This window comes from Typopeltis vanoorti, chromosome 20, assembly GCF_054136105.1.
Source record: "Typopeltis vanoorti isolate ZY-2024b chromosome 20, IOZ_Tvanoo_1.0, whole genome shotgun sequence".
NCBI lineage: Eukaryota > Metazoa > Arthropoda > Arachnida > Uropygi > Thelyphonidae > Typopeltis > Typopeltis vanoorti.
The window spans coordinates 28,706,475-28,725,895 of NC_143568.1; the positions used below are offsets into that span (position 1 = coordinate 28,706,475).

Here is a 19,421-nt window from a genome sequence, read left to right on the forward strand (position 1 = left end):
CAGATGGATGCAGGTATTTGTAGGTAATTCGAAAAGTCGACCATGCTAGCTTAATAATGAACTCCCTCGAGGTTCTGTATTATCTCCATTGTTGTTCACTTTATATGTTTATGATCCCTCTCAATCCAGTTCAAGGAAATTTGCTTACATAAACGATCTTGCAGCAAACACACAAAGCATAATGAAGCTGAAAAAATAATTACAAATGATTTGAAAATTCTGGACTCATCTCAAAACAGTGAGATCTAAACTGAGGCGTCTACCTTCTATCTTAATAACGATCAGGCTAATTTCAAACCTACTGTCTTCTTCACAAATGCATTACTGAATAATAGTACATCTAGATATTTAGGTGTTACCCTAGACAGAACACTCCCCTTTAAAGAACACCTAGTGAAAGTAGTTCAGAAAAGAAAAACTCATAATTCAAAAGCTGGCTGGTTCAACTTGGGGAGCAGATGCTGAAGCCTTATGTCTATCAGCTGTGGCCTTGATTTATTCAACTGCAGAGTACTGCTCAACAGTATTCATACTTCTAAAGGTCTCAAACAATGAGAATAATAACAGGAACTATAAGATCTACATCAAATTATTGGCTCCCTGTCATCAGTAACATCGTACCTCACGCAGAAAAGCAGCTCGTTAAATTATGGGCAAATTTAACCAACAATGTTAACCTACCTATCCATGAAGACATACAAAATCCTCTCAACAATAAGACTAAAATCAAGAAATCCTAGTTGGAGAACAGCAAAGGAATTAATAGGTGAATCTTTCAACTTGACTGATACATGGAAAGATGAATGGCTGCAACACTATAACACCCTAGATTAGCTATATCTGACCCTACATCTGAACTAACACATCATCTGTGGACAACCTTAAACCGCATTAGACACCATCTACACAAATAGAAACGGATCAACTCTCCTGCTTGTGACTGCAATTATAACTTGCAAACTATTGAACATTTTACTGGACTGCCCAATATGTTTTTGAGGGCACTATACAAGATATACAGAATAATACAACAGAAGCTACTGGCTAGAAAAACTGAAAATTGTTTTTTAAAACTTTATGTAATAACTTGTAATTGTTATACATCCGTTACATTGGTGTATTATGTTTCTTGCTGTATTTTACCATCATATGATAAATAATGTATGTATGTATGATAAATAATAATAATTGCCCGCTTGGCTGGCCAAGTGGTTAGAATATCCGCTCTCCAGCCAAAAAGGCTGTGGGTTCAAATCCTGCCATGGGCATGGATGTTTGTCTGTGGCGTTGGCGTAGATGAATGTAGTTGCAGTTGGTGGAGACAGCTGTAGAGTAGGTACCTTCCCTCGATGAGTCTTTGGACTCCCTGGAGGTGTTATATAATAATAATTTGTCTCTGTTTTAGGTGAAATCATTGTTGAATGAAAATCTGTTTTGCAATTTTTCAACCCCACTCTCTTACTATGTTAATGCATCATATAAATCTAATTCTTTTGTAAAGGCAGGCAAGCTCCAGAAATAGCCTCTGCTTTGCTTTCAGATAGCAGCACACTTCGTTGTAAGTAATGTTTCTAATAGAATTTAATTAGAATGGTCAGGTATTTCCATGGTAAGCTATTTTGTAGTAGATGGCTATTAAGGTATTTGGAATTGAGTTACTTCATCTCTGACAGGCAACCCAGATTCAGTTTTTTTTTCATGTCTATGAGACTGGGAGAGGTAGGACTTTTTATGAATTGCAGGCTGTATGCATTTTCTTTAAGAGATCTATATAAACAGATTTTTTCTGGATATAATAATTTCAGTTACTATGTTCAACGAACCAGCATTTTCTGAAAGTATCATCAATTTTCATAATGCTGTACAGACTGCACTTGCTGATTTGAATGAAATTACACCAAAGCTCATAACAATGCTATATACATAGCACTGTTATGAGCCATTCTGAGATAACTACACTTAAGTGTGCAAACTTCACTGCTAACAAAGTTTGGCACATGTGAGCTCTCAGCAGTTTGGTTAAAACCATGTACAGAAGTTATGAGAGTGGAAAATTTATATCATGTTAAATCATTTCAACGTAAACTTTGAGCAACCAACTTTGAATGATGAATTTAGTGGCATCATGTTAATACACTTTGTGTTAACATGTATTTTAAAGAGGAGGTATATTAACGTGTTGCTTCTGTTCCACTTATATGTAACTATAGACTAACAAATTTATATGAACACAGTTTTTTCTTTTTAAATTTAAGCAAGTCAGATATTAGACTTTCTTTAAAAAATAAATGATAACTGCATGTCATCGATAATAAAGTCATTAAATAACTCTGTATTTAGCAAGCATTAGACTTTAATAAATGGGGCCTTCATTCGTAGCACACACACTGAAGACCTCAAGCTGTTCTATTAAGTATTTTACATCTACTTTGTTTAAACTAAACTCACCTAGAGAAGCTAACATATCATGAAGATCTTCCTTATCAATAAATCCATCTCTGTTCTGGTCAATCATATTGAATGCTTCTTTAAACTCCTGGATCTGAGCTTGATCAAACATTGCAAAAACATTCGATGTTGCACGCTGGGCCCGTTTCCTAGCGGGACCACGACCTCTAGCTTTTCGGCTGGACATCTTCACTGAATTGAAAAATTATTACTGTGGTGATAAACCTATGAAAAATTAATTTTGAAGAGAGCAGCATAATACTGTATAGGAATTACCTACAGTAAATAACTCCAGAGTAGAATAATGTTGCAACTTTTCTTGGAAAAAATTTACCTTACTTGTTAATTTAATACTATACACAAATAAAAATCAGAATATATAATATGCAATTCCTAAAACTATATAAGCCACAGCTTTCTCAGTTTCAATGTTCACATTAATTTTTATAATTTTATAACCTTGATAGTTATTTTCTCAAGATTTTTTTTTTGGGGGAGAGTGCAATATAGGATTTCTAGGTTTATAGGAATCCGAATAAGGAAATTAATTAAATCACTTATGAATTTTTATTTAATGGCTTGGTTTAGTGTCCCATCTCCAAAAATTAGTACCTGTTTACTAATATCTAGTGTAGATCTACAGAAAATTATTTTCTGAAGTAGCAAAAAAGTCAATTACATTCACTTCATGTTAAATTAAAAACTAATGAAATTAGTTAAATAATGAATGTTACTTAAAACCAATTTTATGAATATGATCACTTAGGTAAAGTCACATTTAAAAGGAAAATTGGGTAATTATGAAAATCAAAAATGAAAGATAACTATACCATTTATGAAATACAAAGAACATCTAAAGTTTACTAGGATTTTGAAAAACAAATTTTGCTTACCTGATATTTTTAAATGTGATCAAACTATTCAAAATGAATAATGCATTAAAAAAATGTAGTACAAATTTCTTCAGTATTCATAAGTATTTGCAAAACCAGGTAAAAGATAGAAAAAAGCCAAAAGAATTATAGTTCAGGTATGCAGTGACTCAGTGGAACAGCTAAAGAGCAAATCCACTTGCATTTGTAAAAATTATGTTAAATTACTATGACAAAAGATTCCACCAGAAGAATCTGTTGTTCATATATCAATTTATGCTAACTGTTCATCACAGACTGTTCCCATTTTAAAAATTTTAAATGTCCAATTATGATGCCATTCTTATCTAAAAAAAAAAAAAAGTTTGATAGCAAATGTTCCAAAGAAGCAAATTTTTCATCATGCCATCAGATACACGAAAGATTGGCATGAGATCTATGCATAAAATATTAGCAAAGAAAACATAGAAAAGTAGGAAATTCTGAAACAACTGTTATATTGCAAACTTACTAAGTTTGCTATATACACTCAGTACTACCCTCAAAAATCCTCATAATTAAGGCCTCTAATTCCACATGTTCATCAAGATAAGCCAACCGATAAGAGAATCCCTTAGCCTAACACAAGCACTTAATTCATAAGTCAATCAAAAAGCAAATGTGTACAGGTATAAAAAAGACAAGGAGATGAGGGTAGCTGAGCAGGAAGTCTTCAATCTGCTAATGAAAGGCTGTGAATATGAACTGCACTGGTAAGAAAGATGTTTGTTAGATTATTTTCATGTGCAAACTGGTGCAACACCACAAGCTGGCTTAGAGTTAAAAATGAGTAGAGTAGGACCCCCATACTGCCTAACCCTTGGCTCATTCATAGGTGGATTATAAAATAAATAAATAAATATATATATAAAAAAAACTTTCATAATTCAGACTTTTTTGCTTCATCTTGAAAAATCAATTCGATGATAACCTGAACATATGTTTATAGTACAAGCATGGCAACAAAAGTGGACAATTCTCTCTCTCCACACACACACACACACACACACACACACACACACACACAATATAAAACATGGATGATAAACAAATCCCAGCATCAGTAGCACACTCAGGGTTTAATCTTGGTGGGGGGGAAAGCGAGATGAGTAGACAATTTGAGAATACACGCTACATCACATACGACCTATGACTGAGCATCTGCAATGATCACTAATTCAAAAGTAATATAGAAATACGACAACATAAATAAAAAAAATAAATTTTATTAATTAGGAAAAGGTTTTTGGAAATTTTTTTAATGTTTTTTTTTTCTTTAGGGAGAGCAGGGCCCTTTCCCCTTCCCCACTCTGGGTGCACCACTGCCAAGCATCATATATTGACCGAAGAGTAAACCATTCTACATTTTCCATAAATTACATAAGTTTTGTGAATTAATGATTAATATGACAACTGGTGTATAATATATCTGGATCCTGAAATGGATGTAAAGTTCAATAAAACTTAATAAAAGTAGTGAAGATGCCTACAAAAGCTATGTGCATTCTATGTGCTAAGTATTCATTATTTTTATAATGAAATCTAAGCTGCTTTATATATATAGCATCGTAGTTATACAATATTAAATTTCTTGTATACAAATGTTATAGCTGGATATTCTAGAGCCTGGTTACAAAGTAACCATTACTAACATCAAGTGCAAACTGAAGTCAAATCAATACCAGGGACTGCCTTGTTCAGTTTGTTTCAATCTTTACTGAGAAAGATAATTCCTTCTCCCCTGGGAGTGATAGAGATTATTTGTAAAGACTCATATTTTCTAATATGCAATGTCAGCAATTCAATGTCATCCTAATCAATACTTTTCGAACTGAAAAAAAAAGAAGACCAAGAATTACCTGGCTGAAATTAATAAAGAACATCTTGGGATGCAGAACAGGAACTTTTTTGAACAGCAAGGAATAGAGAAGACTCAACCCATCTTAGACAGAAGAGGAGAAGAAGAATGTCAGCAATGCTTGTTCAGTCTGTTCAGGAGTCATTCTGAAAATGGAGAATGTTCAGAGAAAAAAAAAAAAATGTTGCTCAGTCATTTCACAGTTTATCTTTCATTCTCAGTCTTCCTTTGATATTCACATTGTCATTTTTGGCATCAGTTTTATTTTGTTCCTCTGTCTTGTAAATTGAGTATATTAGAGAAAATATAAATGAAGTGCCCAACATCCCCTGAAGAAATTTAACTTTTCAAATGAACTATAGTGATAATTAGATTTTTTTTTATATAGGTTATTATCCCTTTTCTTCACTTGTTTTCATTTTTAAAAGAATCATTAAAATTTTTTTGTAATGATATATACTAAATCTACCTGCTTACAGGACATATCAATAGGATCAAAAATGTTTCAATTATCTCCATACTGAAAATCAGATAATTTCAACAGCTAGCAACCTTCTTCAGGAAAGCTGAAAAGGCAGTCTAGATTATATATATATATATATATAAAGAAACAGATATTAAGTTTGTTACTTAATGACATAGACCAAGGTTTCTCAACTAGGGTTCCATGAGGGGTTGTGATTGAAAAAATAGTTGTGCGTGTGTGTATCATATAATATATAAATAAAGATAATTTTTATGCAGGCATTCATCCCTGAGATGTGATAATTATTTCAAGGATTCTTCCAAGGTAAAAAGATTGAGAAAAGCTGATAAAGACTATGGATATGCAGCTTACTACTGGGTGAAGTCTGATGACATGATTTTTTAGTTGTGGTCTCTGGCAAGAACTACAGCATAAAACCAAATTCACTTTGATAAGCCCTAACATAGAATTTCAAATATTGCTTAAGGAAAGTCCACTATTGCAATTCAAAATTGTGCTGTCATAAAAGAGAAACATTTCTAACCAAGATGAATGTCCAGTTTGACAAAAGTAGGAAACATTTATGCCATCAGTGACAAACATTGAGCATGACACTTCCTGAATTCAGTTTAATGAGATATGGGCAAAAAAGTACAGTACTCCACTGAATTTGTGGAACAATTTCTACTTGGAGCATTTCTTTGTCATTTTAAAATTAGCTTTTATCAGTTTTTTAGATCTTCAAGCAGGTTCTATTATTTCTCTAGAGAAAAGTTGAGGGAGGGGAACAAAAAAAACAATGATCTTCAGTGACAGCAATAACATGTATATACAGTCGGGTCTCTTTTTATGCAGTAGATACATTCCACAGAAAACCGCATATAAAAAATAGCACAAAAAAGGCCTAAACTACATTGAAAAATTAGGGATATGTTCCATAATTTTCTAAAACTGCATAAAACCAAAGCAATGGATTAAAATAAACCTAAAATCGCATAAAAATAGTTTATGAAAATTCAGGAAAATAAGAATGCCTAAGTTTGTTTTAAAGCTTTATTCATTTAATTTTATTGAAAAGTAACAATTTTTTTTTTTTTTTAAATTTTGTCATCAGAATTATTGTCACTATTAGATAATATTTTGCAATGTTTGCAAACTGGTGCGAGATCACTTTCATCACCAGAAGAGGTAGTCAGCACATCAGATCTGTATGATAAAAGGCAATGGTTCTTCACAAACAGAATTAGTTTCACCCTTGTTCTGTGTTTTTTCTTCTGACAATGTAATCAGTGATTAAACTTTGCGATGATGATTTCACTAATTTTTTATACAGCTCGAGATATCCAGACATACAGTTCTTCAGCTCACTGTTTGAATTTAAAGGCTCGTTCAGAATTTGTGTCATTAACAAGAAAACGATTTTCCAATTTATTGCACAGTTCAAGACCTTCTCGAATTATATTTGCAGTGAGGATGACAGGTTTTTCTTCCACTTCACACTATCGTTTTTCTGGATCTTCGACGATATCTAAAGTTAATTGATATCCAATAATATCATCATCACTTAAGGCATTATCCACAAGCAATTCGTCTACATCGTTCTGGCTAAATGTATCAAAACCTTCTACACCAATTTCATGTGCCAAAGTAATATTTCAGCTGATAATGTAGATGTTTGCATGATTTCAACACGTTCATGCCAAGCTGCTTTCCAAAAGGCATTTAAAGTTCAGGTCTCATTTCAGCAATAGCAGATGCAACATGATTTAAGCAGTCCAAAATAGAAATTTTTTTCCAAATGTCAGTTACTGTTAATGATTCATTTTCTAGTTTATCCAATATAAATTGAAAAGTGTGCTTAACGTAATATTTTTTTTAATGTAATAGGCCTACAGATTTAAATTTAACATGAATAAGAGACAAGGGACTTTGTTTAATTCCGGTGTTAAGAAATCTCTTATTGAAGGTGTTTGTGATGCAACAGATGGTGATTCATCCACCTCCAGTGTACAAAGCAATCTCCAGGATGTACAAAAGGAGGGGGAAAACTATCAGCACACAGAAGAAAAAGTATGCATCCATTCATAAGAGTACTTATAATAATATTATAAATTTTTGGTGGTAATCCGAATGGGACATGTCAGTGAAAATCAGCACAAATTAATTTAAGGATGTTTATGTTTAAACAATGATCAATTATTAATTAATAATAAAAATCAGCTGAATTAACAATTAATTGTTAATCACAAAATAACCAAGGTGTTCCATGAAAATTTCAGGATTTGTGAAGTGTTCCGTTGTAGAAAAAGTTTGGGAAAGCTGGATTACCTTATTATCGGAATGATTCTCCTTCTGTTGACATACGCAGAAGTGTCGAAAGGTCTGGTATCTTGAAGTTATGCACCGCATGACTTCAAATCTGCATAAAAAAGATACACATAAAAAGAGACCCAAGTGTATATACACATGCCAGATTCAAATTGTATGTACATACAATTTGAATCTGGCTTTGTGGTAGCCAAATCTTTTGTTTACACCATGAGGACAAGAGCATTCTGAGGTGTTCAATCACGACAGTCAATCCCCATCTAGAAACATCACCTAGATGTAAACTATCACAAGTAGATTCTTAAGATTGTTGTGTGACGTTTAACACTGAGGAAAGAATAAGCTTCTGCAGTACAAGGTTCTGCCTGTTTAGCCTAACAGGCAGGACAGCCAACATTTGTATATCAGAGCACCAGGATACATCCATTTCTATGGCTGCTCAGGATTAGCAGACCCTAGATACCCACAGAATAGGATCCGTTGGAAAAAAGCCACTTTACTCCACCAAAGCAAGTTTAAATTTGAGAGGCGTTTTCTCAAATCTGCTACAGCTCTTATCAGTTGCTATCCCGATCTAAATAAATACAGTTGTATCAAACTGCCTCTCATATGGGAAATCCTCATCAGCAGACATTCAGCTCACCAAAAACACCAAACCAAAGCCAATAGGCCTCCTGTTCCATCTTTGTTACAGAAGTGTGCCTTTGTTTGATACCAGTGTATTAATCCCTGAATATACCAATTTAATTTTGGAAAAATATAGGAAGTAATTAAAAAAAATTTTTTTTTAGTTCTCTACATTTTAAATTTCTTGAAATAACACAATGCAAAAACATAAAAAGATTAAAAGACATTTAGATTATATGCATCTGAATTCTGAATAAATGACATTCTAAGTATCTACTAACCTTATGACCTGGAGACTTAGTTCTACCTTTAATGTTGGAAAGGGCTTAATTCTTTATTAATTGTTTAGTTCTTTAATTCTTAATAATATTGTTTAATTCATCTCCTGGCCTAACACTACAATATTGCTATCCCAGGACCATGAATGCAAGGCAGATCAACAGCTTCCTATAAATAAAGTAAAGATAAAAGAATGCTCTTAATGAGAATGATCTTTCCCAACACTTCAAATCTCCACATTCACTTCATAAAGTCCATGAACTCCATGTACAATCTTCTCAACCTCTACTTTTCTCCACCTAACAGTTGGACTTATTTCATCAAACCTTATACAATTCTTTTCCACTTCAACATTGCAGCTGCACATCTGTTGCAATCTCATTGATGCTAAAGAAAAACTAGAATCTCCCTTTTGGCTCAAATCTTTACTTCTTCTGTTCTCAAATTCATTTGTTGCATTTATCATCCTACAATTGAGTCACTCAGAACTTGATTTTCTGTCCTCACAACCTGTTTTTATATGCCAGATTTCTCTAAGCAGAATAATTTTCCTTAGTGATTATCACATTCACAATACACCAATTAATTCACTTTATTCCAATTCTACTAGCTGAGCTACTAAGGTTTAATAAGTATTTGCCATTACCAGTGGCGCACTCAGGATTTAATCTTGGAGGAAGGGGGGGGGGGGGTTGAGTAGACGATTTGAAAATACACACTATGCATTGCATATGAGCTATGACTGAGCATCTGCAGTCATCGCCAATACATGGTACCCGTGATTTCCTCTGGCCTGGCTTGGACAAACAAAGTAGCGCCCGAGCACTACTTCGTTCGCCTTGCGTTCAGAGCAGCCAGGATTCTTGAGCGCTATAGGGTATTCCCACCTTATGTGACCGCTAATTCATAAGTAGCATAGAAATAGAATACACAACACAACATAAATTAAAAAAAAAAAGGAATCTTAATTAGAAAAAGATTTTTTGGAAATTTTTCTAGTGTTTTTTTCCTTTTTCTTTGGGGGGGGGGGGGGGAAGGGGGGGAGCAAGGCCACTTGGCCCCCTTCCTGGGTGCACCAATGGCCATTACTAATTAAAGTGCATGCTTGCACTACCAGAATATCATAGTCCAGGTTACTCACCAATACTCAATTTTCCCCCAGTTTTATAAACTTACTCTAAATGTTATATAATCTAATAGTGTAACTTGAACACTTTACAATAGTGTTCAAGTTACACTATTGTAAATATATATACATACAAAATTCTTAACTGGTTGAGAATCCAAGTTGTTAATATAAGATAGCATATGCTGAATTTTGTTTAAGTTTAGCTTTCTGTCTGAACAGAAGAAAAAAAATTAAATACAACTTTGATAATATACAGGAAAACCCTGATTTATATAAATTCAGACTTATGCAAATTATCCTAAAATGGACATGATACAAAAAAAAAAAATTCAAGTTAAGAATTGAACTTGACATGGATATGTTACTTGCACATCATCTAACAGTTGCTTGCAAGGCAGGCTGCCCATGCGTGCACTTTCTCAGCCTCATTTTGTTTACTACTGCGTGGTTGACAGAAGGGGATATAATAACAGGAATAGAAGTCACTGGGTATAGCATTTTTCGTCAGGATAGGAGGGGAAAGCGTGCTAGTGGGGTACTGCTTATGATAAGTGATGACCTATGTCCTCTAAGAGTGGAGGCTTTGGAAGGAAGTGAGACAAATGATTTTGAGAGCATATGGTGTGAGGTAGAGGTAGGCAAGACAGGATATTTAGTGGGGTGTTGCTACAGACCCAGGAGCACAGAGGATGGGGACCAGGAGATGTTTAGACAGCTAATTTTGGCAAGTGCAAGAAGAATGATTGTTATGGGAGATTTTAACTACAGTAGTATAAATTGGAGAGAGGAAGATGCATGTAGCAATAGTGATATGGAATTTCTAGAATTCTTGAGGGACAAATGTCTTAGGCAACATGTAACAGAGGGAACAAGAGGTTCAAGAGTTTTAGATTTGGTTATAGCATCAGAAGAGTTGATAATAACTGAGATGACATTTCTCCCACCAGTTGGAGAGAGTGACCATATGGTTTTGACTTGGAAAATGAATAGACATGCAGGAGTATCAAAGAGAAGGAAACTTATGTGGAATTATAATGCAGGTGATTATTATAGTCTTAGACGTCAACTTCGGGAAATTTCATGGAGGGAGGAATTGGAAGGCCGGGATATCGTTAGTGCGTGGGAAATTGTGAAAGAATATTTGTTAGCAGCAATGGTAAGTTGTATACCACGAGTGAAGAAGATGACACAATTTGGAGTAAAGTGGATGACAAACAATATTAAACAGGAATTGCATGTGAAAAAGAGGCTATGGAAGAGATATAAGGAGACAGGTGAAGAGAGGATGCGTGAAGAATATAAGACATAGGCCAGAAGAGTGACTAGTGTGGTAAGGAAAGCGAAACTGGAATATGAGAGGAGAATGGCCCTAAGATCCAAAGAAAATCGTAGGGAATTTTTTAGCTATGTGGCCAGTAGGAGGAGAAATGACTGTGGAAGAATGATATTGTGGGATAAAAATGGGAATAGAGTGACTGATGCAGAGGACATAGTGGAATTGTGGTTCAATGAACATAGTGGTTCAATGACCACTTTATTGGAGTATTTCATCCTGGAGGAGTCAGTTTTAATGCTAGAGGGATAGGGCAGGTTCAAGGTTTAGAGGTGCAGGAGGAGAGTGTGTTTCAGATACTGAGAACTCTGGATGTCAATAAAGCTTTTGGACTGGATGGTATTTCACCACGAGTTTTGAGAGAATGTGCTAGGGAACTGACAGTGCCTTTAACCTGGCTTTTCAATGAAAGTCTGGCTTCAGCAAAGGTGCCCAGGGAATGGAAGGAAGGTAAGATAGTGCCATTGCATAAGAGTGGTAACAGACTGGAAGTGTCTAATTATAGACCAGTCTGTGTGTCATCAGTAGTTGTTAAGATCTTGGAGAAAGTAGTGAAGGACCGTATACAGCATTGGGCAGATGAGGGTAATGTTATCTGTGAGTGTCAACATGGATTTGTGAAAGGGTGCTCTTGTTTTAGCAATATGCTAGCCTTTTATAATAAAGTTACAAGAACATTAGATGAGGGAAAGGCATATACTGCAATTTTCTTAGACTTAGCAAAGGCATTTGACAGGGTGCCACATGATAAGCTGATATTTAAGTTGCAACACATGGGTCTGGATGTCAGATTGGTCAATTGAATTCAGGATTGGCTGTCTGATAGGTATCAGAGAGTTGTGTATGGTTGAGCAGTTTCAAGGAGGCAGAGGGTTACAAGTAGGACCCCACAGGGCTCAGTACTAGGACCTATATTGTTTAACCTTTATATCAATGACATTGCCAGTGGATTGCAAGGGGATATTCAGTTGTTTGCAGATGATGCAAAGCTGGGAAGGATTATTAGTAATAGTGCAGATGTGGTAGCCCTGCAAGAGGATTTGAATAAGCTAGATAGATGGGCAAATGAATGGGGGTCAGTTTAATGCAGCAAAATGTAAGGTCTTGAGGTTTGGGAAACATTGATGGGATGCTGCATACTCTATGGGAGGAGTTATACTGGAGGAAGTTGGGGAGACAAGAGATCTGGGGTTGATGATTGATAGAAACCTGAAGTTTAAGGGACATATTGCAAAGGTGGTGAAAGTAACACAGAGGATTACTGCAATTATGAGAAGGACACTGACCTGCAGAGATAAGAGGGTTATCATTCGGTTGTATAAGTCTCTGATCAGACCACACTTGGATTATTGTTCTCAGATTTGGTCCCCAGGATTTGAAGGGGATAAATTAACTGTGGAAAAGATACAAAGACGGATGACAAAGATTGTCTCAGGACTATACAAGGATAGTTATGAGAATCGGCTGAGGGAATGTGGACTGCAGAGTTTGGCGGATAGAAGGAGAGGTGATATGATTGAGACTTTTAAACTGTTGAGAGGTGGTTACAGGGTTGACACTGGGGAGTTCTTTCACTTGGTTGAACAGCGGGAAGGAGTGATGACAAGAGGCCATCCCTGGAAGTTACGAAAGGAAACTGTGAGCAAGAGGGTGAGGAGTCGTTTCTTTGCATGGAGGGTGGTTGAGCCGTGGAATGCATTGCCTGATAGAATGGTGAGGGTGAGAACGGTCAATGAGTTTAAGGAGTGGTATGATAGATTTTGTGTTTCTTAGGAAGGACCTCCCATGATGAGTCTTTTGACTCCATGGAGGCCTGAATAATAATAATAATACTTTAATAATTTTTATCATTTACATATGCTGTGGTAGAGTATCATCATGACTGGAAAAGGAACAGACGTTGAAAAAGTGCACCCATGAGTAAACACACCAACATCAATCTGGCATTAAAAATTAAAGAAAATTATACCATGAAGAAATATGAAAGCATGCCAAGCTTTTACAGCCATAGGAAGTGTTCATCTTTTATCATCAGCAGTAAACAGAATTGTGAAGGATGCTGCCAATATATAGGAATAAGTGAAAGGATCTGCCTCTTTAAAGCCAATAATTACAAAAAAATATTCTGATGCTATTTAAGACATGGAAAAATTGTCAAGTATGTGGATAGAAGACCATGTCCAAAAGCATGTTCCTTTAAGACCAATGACAATTCAGACAGAAAAAATTTCTCAATCCTTTGAAAGTAAAAGTTTGTTCAGTCATCATGATAATTTCATAAGGATGGTCAAATATGCAAATTAATTTTGTTTTCTTTCTATTTTCTCATTCTATTTATGCTTTATTATTACTTTACATTAAGAATTATATATTTAAATTAATCTGTATCTGTGAATGAAACTAAAAGAAACAATCTTTAAAACATTTAATACTTTAGATGTTATTTCTGTTAATATTACAGATACTGTAAATATGTAAGCAATAGGGTGTAATTAACAGACATAGTAGGTTAAATTAATCACATAAAACTTGCAGAACATAACTCTTATGCAAGTCAGATCTACAGAAATGTTAAAATGTTATATAAAAATGTACCATTTTCTTATACTGAACGTTACAATGTATATTTCCAATATACTGATGGAGTGATGCTATCACTTAAATTTCATTTGAATGGTAATGATGAGCATGCAGAATGACTTTAATAAAGTATTGAACAGCTGTCAACCAGCAATGGAAGGGAGTAAAAATGCAGACAATTTAAAAGAAAAAACAAAATCCCAGAAATGACTCCTTAAAATTCGTTCTAAATCTCATTGTTGTACTTCACCTCTAACATGAGATAAATCACTTCTTGCTCTCTCATTTATAAAACAGAGATGTGTTTTGTAACGATTCTCTCACTAATTTATGTTTATTATGGTTCCTATATATCAATTTTCCTATTTAAAATAAGGTAGAAATTGCATTCCTTTATCATCATCATCATCAAATTCCTGCCATGTACCCTCAAGGGGTGTACAGGATATGACAGTACTACATGAAAAAATTACATCATTACTAACTTCCTATCTACAATTTTCCTCCAAATCAGTCTGTTACTTGTCAAGACTCCAACATCATCAGATCTTATATTTCTATCGTCTAAGGCACTTTGTACCGTATCAATCCACCTATATCTTGGTCTTCCTTTGGGTCGTTTTCCTGCCAACCTGGCAGAGAACACTTGTTTTGCTAATCTTTCCTCTCCCATTCTATTTAAGTGACCATACCATCTGAGATTAGCTCTGCTAACGCATTCCTGGATGCTGACAATGTCAAGTTCTTTCCTAATATCCTCATTTTTAATATGATATTGCCATTGATGCCATCTGTTCACGCCTCTAATCTTTCTCAGGACTCTCATATCTGCGGTCTCTAGTCTTTGGTCGAGTGTTTTACTTCTGACCCAGCTCTCAGATCCATAAGTTAAAATTGGTTTGAACACAGTCTTGTATACAGCTAATTTAGTGTTCCGACTAATTTCTTTCTTATTCCATATGAATTTATTCAATTGACTTCCCACGATACCAGCTTTGCTGATTCTGTTGTCTATTTCTATATTTAGTTTACCATCTTCAGTAAAAATTATGCCTAAGTAGCTGAAATGTTTTACTTGTTCCACAGGTTCTCCATTCACAACACAGTTGCCATTTTCAATGATTCTGCCTATTTTCATTGTCTTTGTCTTTTTATTGCTACCTTCATACCATATCTATTACAACAGCTATTCAATTTAGTCAGAGAATCTTGCAGACTTGTAGCGGATTTATTTAGAAGTATAACATCATCTGCATAAAGCAAAGAGCTGACATTAACATCTCCAATTTTGATATCAGGTTTAATACCACATTCCTTCATAATGTGATCCATATAGATAATGAATAACAGAGGGGATAATGTACATCCTTGTCTCACACCAGATTTAGCATTAAACCATCTTCCTGTACTTCCTTCAATTCTAACTGCTGACTCACAACTCAAATAAAGACTAAGTATTGCTTGATATAATGCCCCATTGACACCATATAACTGCAGCGTATTGAATAGCTTCTCTCTTGGCACCTTGTCATATGCCTTTTCCAAATCGACAAAACTTAAATACAGATCTTTGTTATATTCCCATGCTTTCTCGACTATTTGTCGTAAAGTGAAGATCTGATCCTGACAGCCTCTATTTGGCCTGAATCCAGCTTGTTCTTCACCAAGCTTTTCGTCCACAATTCTTCTCAACCGTTTCTCAAGTATACTTGCATAGATCTTACCAGGAACACTCAGTAGGGAAATACTTCTGTAATTCTGACATTCAGTTTTATTTCCCTTTTTATATATGGGTACTATGAGAGCTCTACTCCAATCATCGGGAATTGGTCCCTCTGTCCAGGCTTTCTGAACTATGCAGTGCGGCCACTGTAAGACTCTTATACCACCATACTTCAGCATTTCTGGTCGAATATCATCTACTCCTGCTGCCTTTCCACATTTCAAGCCTTTGATGGCTTTTTCTACTTCAAGTATGGATATGTATTCCTGACTGCATGCCTGGTGTTTGTTTCATTTAGCAGTTTTTCAAAGTAATTACTCCATACTTCAAGGATATCTTTTTCTCCTGTTTTCATTTCACCTTTATCATCTCTAATTCCTTTTACAGCACTCTTTCCTCCATTCCTAAGCTTCTTCAACAACCTCCAGAATATTTTGCCGCCTTCTTGATATTTATTTTCTATATTCTTGCCAAAGTCCTCCCATGACTTTTGTTTAGCTAGTTTTACACACTGTTTAGCTTTCTTACATTTGTCTCTGTATTCTGTAAGAGTAAAAGCTGACTTATTTGCCAGGAACTTTTGATATGCTTTCTTCTTTTCCTTCACTGCCTCTTAACTTCCTGTGTCCACCAGGGAGTTCTGATTTTTTTATCCTTGCACACAACCTCACCACATGCCTCTCTGGCAGAATCAATCAATGTTTCCTTCAGAGTTTGCCACTGAATCTCCAAGGTTTGATTCCTGTTCTCAAACTCTTTCATTTTCTTTTCAATAATATTTCTGTATTTTAGTCTACAGTTCACATCTGAGAGCTGCTCAACTTTTATTCGCTTTAAAACTTTCTTACATGTTATTCTTTTCAATATGAAATTCAATTTTATCCTGCTCAAGACTAAATAGTGATCACTTCCAATTTCAAATCCTCTGTACACTCTGGTGTCCTGCACCCGGGAGAAAACATCACTATCAACAATAACATAGTCAATGAGACTTTTCTTATTCCTAGCCTCTTCTCTCCATGTGAATTTGTGCACATTTTTATGTTGGAACATGGTGTTAGCAATAACCAGTCCATGTCCTGAGCAGAAATTCAACAGATATTTGCCATTATTATTAGCTTTGCTCTTTTCTCCAAATTTTCCCAAAATATTTTTGTATGTCTCACAATCATTTCCTACTCTGCTATTTAGATCCCCAACAAGGACCAACTTTTCCCTTTTCATTGTGTCAGTTGCTTTTTCTAAAGCCTCAAAAAATTCCTCCACTTCTACCTTAGTAGAGCCTTCTGTAGGACCATAGGCACAAATAAGTCTCATTGTCCAGTTCCCCATTCTCATATTTGCCCACATTACTCTACTGGAGACTGACTGCCATTCAAGAAGATTAGCCTCGTATTTTGTGTTGAATACTATGGCTACTCCTTCTTTTCCTTGATTGTCATTGCCTGAATATAACATTTTGTATTTATTGCTCAGAAAGATCTCACCAGTTTTGGTCTTTTTTGTTTCAGTCACCCCTATTATGTCGATCTGGTACTTATCTAATTCCTCAGCTAGCTCCATTTCTTTGCCATTCAGGCTTCTTACGTTGATAGTACCGATCTTTAACTCTGGTGATGTTGAGTTGGGGTTTGTTTTCAGATTTGTTCCAGTAGCTGACTTTTCGCTGTTCGCCCTGGTTCCCTGCGAAAACAACGGGGGCCTTGTTTAACCAGGAAACGCCCCAGCCGGCATGAAATTTTGTCATGTTGTACCATCATTTTTTTATTTTGGTTTAACCAATAAGAATACAATTTGGTTGGCTAAATCCCAAATTGCCAGCCCATCCTCGTTCGTTCAGTATCAAAGTAGATACCCAACAGGGTGCACCACAAGAAGGTGAGGATTGGACATTAGGTCAGAAGCCCTGGTCGGTTCTCCACATTCCTTTAAAGGCTATGTGGAGGTCTCCCTCTCAGTTATACAGCTTTGACCCTTAAGCACCCCGCATTCCTTTATATCATCCTCAAATCAAAATTTTTTCCTTTATATCATCCTCAAATCAAAATTTTCGATTTCAGGATGAACATTTTTGTAATGTTTTCTGAGGTCTTCCCTCACAATCCAAGTGACAAAATCTGTGCACTTTACTCTGAATATTTTATCATTTTTCACTTTACTTTTCTCTTTACTGTTGTAATCAAGCTTCACATTATGTATATAATTTCTGCACTGTGTCCTCTGAATTTCAGTTCCTTGTTCACTGTACTCTCACATCCATATTGCAGCTGATAATGCTCTCTGGTTAAAAAGATGTGGGACCAATTCTTATGATATGAGAGGAACATCCATTAAAAGGGATTTCATTAAATGTGAGTTACCTAGTCTTAATATAAAGTTGGCAGTTTTATCTCCTGCAATTTTATTCTACTATTAACATGTAAAACTGGATAGAGAACCTTCATATAATTTAAACATTGCCTCATAGCCTTAGTTGTTGTGGCATAACCTAAACAAATTGCTATAGTCCCAATACTTCAACTTCCTGAAGTGCAATCTCAGAAATATGAATTACTCTCTCTTCAAGCTAAAATTAAAAGCTTATAAACATAAAAATTGATAAGATTTTCAATCTACTTATCTCTCTCTACAATATGAGTCAATTTCAACTTCCCAACAGAACTGAACTACAGCCATTTTTCAATTGGATGTTCCTTATAATTTACAACTTTGCATCTTCAAACCACCATTCAATCAAAATGTAATATATGAAGACAGAACCTGATAGTATGCTGCTAAATTTTTCCTAACACATGCCAATACAAAGTTCCAATATATAAATACCACAAAATTTTAATTAAGTATTCTCCTGCATTTAACATGCCTCCCCTTCCAATTTTCTACAAGATATTCTTAAGATCAATATAATTTTTTAAAATTTTGATTTAGTACTTCTCAATTTAGCATTTTAGCTACATTAAATATTTTAACCAAATATAAAGTGTTAACTTAATGATGAAGCAAATATGTTCAGTTTCTGTTTATGCAATATTAGATGGGACCCCATTGCCTGATAAGCTTTGTAGTAATGTCCATAATGTTAGACTGGAAGAAGAAAACCTTACAGATTTAATTCTAATAATCATCTGAACAACTTTCTCCAGATCTTTGGAATTTTTTCCCATAGTTTATAAAATACGTAGATTCCTATATTTTCTCCATCATGCCAGTGAATTAAATCACTATTTTTCTTAAATGATGTTCATGTGCATTCTGAAATGAAGTTTAAAAAATATGAAAATAGGCAGGAAGATAGAAAATTTCAGCCTTCATTATGAATACCGAGAACAAATAAAATATTTCAGCTATTTAGGCAATTAGTGACAAATTAAATCTGGAAATAACAGAATAAGCAAAGTTGGTATGGTGAGAAGCCAGGCAAATAAATTTATATGGAATAAGAGAAAAATTAGCCAAAACACTAAAATAACAGTATACAAAACCATGTTCAAAAGAGTTTAAGTGATGGATAAAAATAAAGCACTTGATCAAAGATTAGAGACCACAGATATGAGAGTTCTTAGAAAAATTACAAGCCTGAACAGATAGCATCATATTAAAAATGAAGATATTAGGAGGAAACTTGCCATTGTTTGCATTCGAGAATAAGTGAACAGGGCCAATCTAAGGTGTTATGGTCACTTAAATAGGAAGGGAGAGAGAAAAGGTTAGCAAAAACAGGTGTTTGATGCCAAGATGG

At 34.9% G+C, this 19,421-nt stretch overlaps 1 protein-coding gene across 2 annotated transcripts in view; it reads right to left on the reverse strand.

The window, feature by feature from the left end:
* Positions 1-19,421, reverse strand: part of LOC150095304 (myosin regulatory light chain sqh-like) — a 79,726-nt gene that overhangs the window by 39,163 nt on the left and 21,142 nt on the right. The window contains exon 2 of one of the 2 annotated variants that reach the window (XM_090410395.1): positions 2,449-2,673. In XM_090410395.1, coding sequence (XP_090266521.1) covers positions 2,449-2,635 — 187 coding nt within the window. In that variant the 5' untranslated portion in view covers positions 2,636-2,673. The remainder of the gene's footprint in view (positions 1-2,448; positions 2,674-19,421) is intronic. The other variant, XM_090410398.1, reaches the window with a different exon arrangement.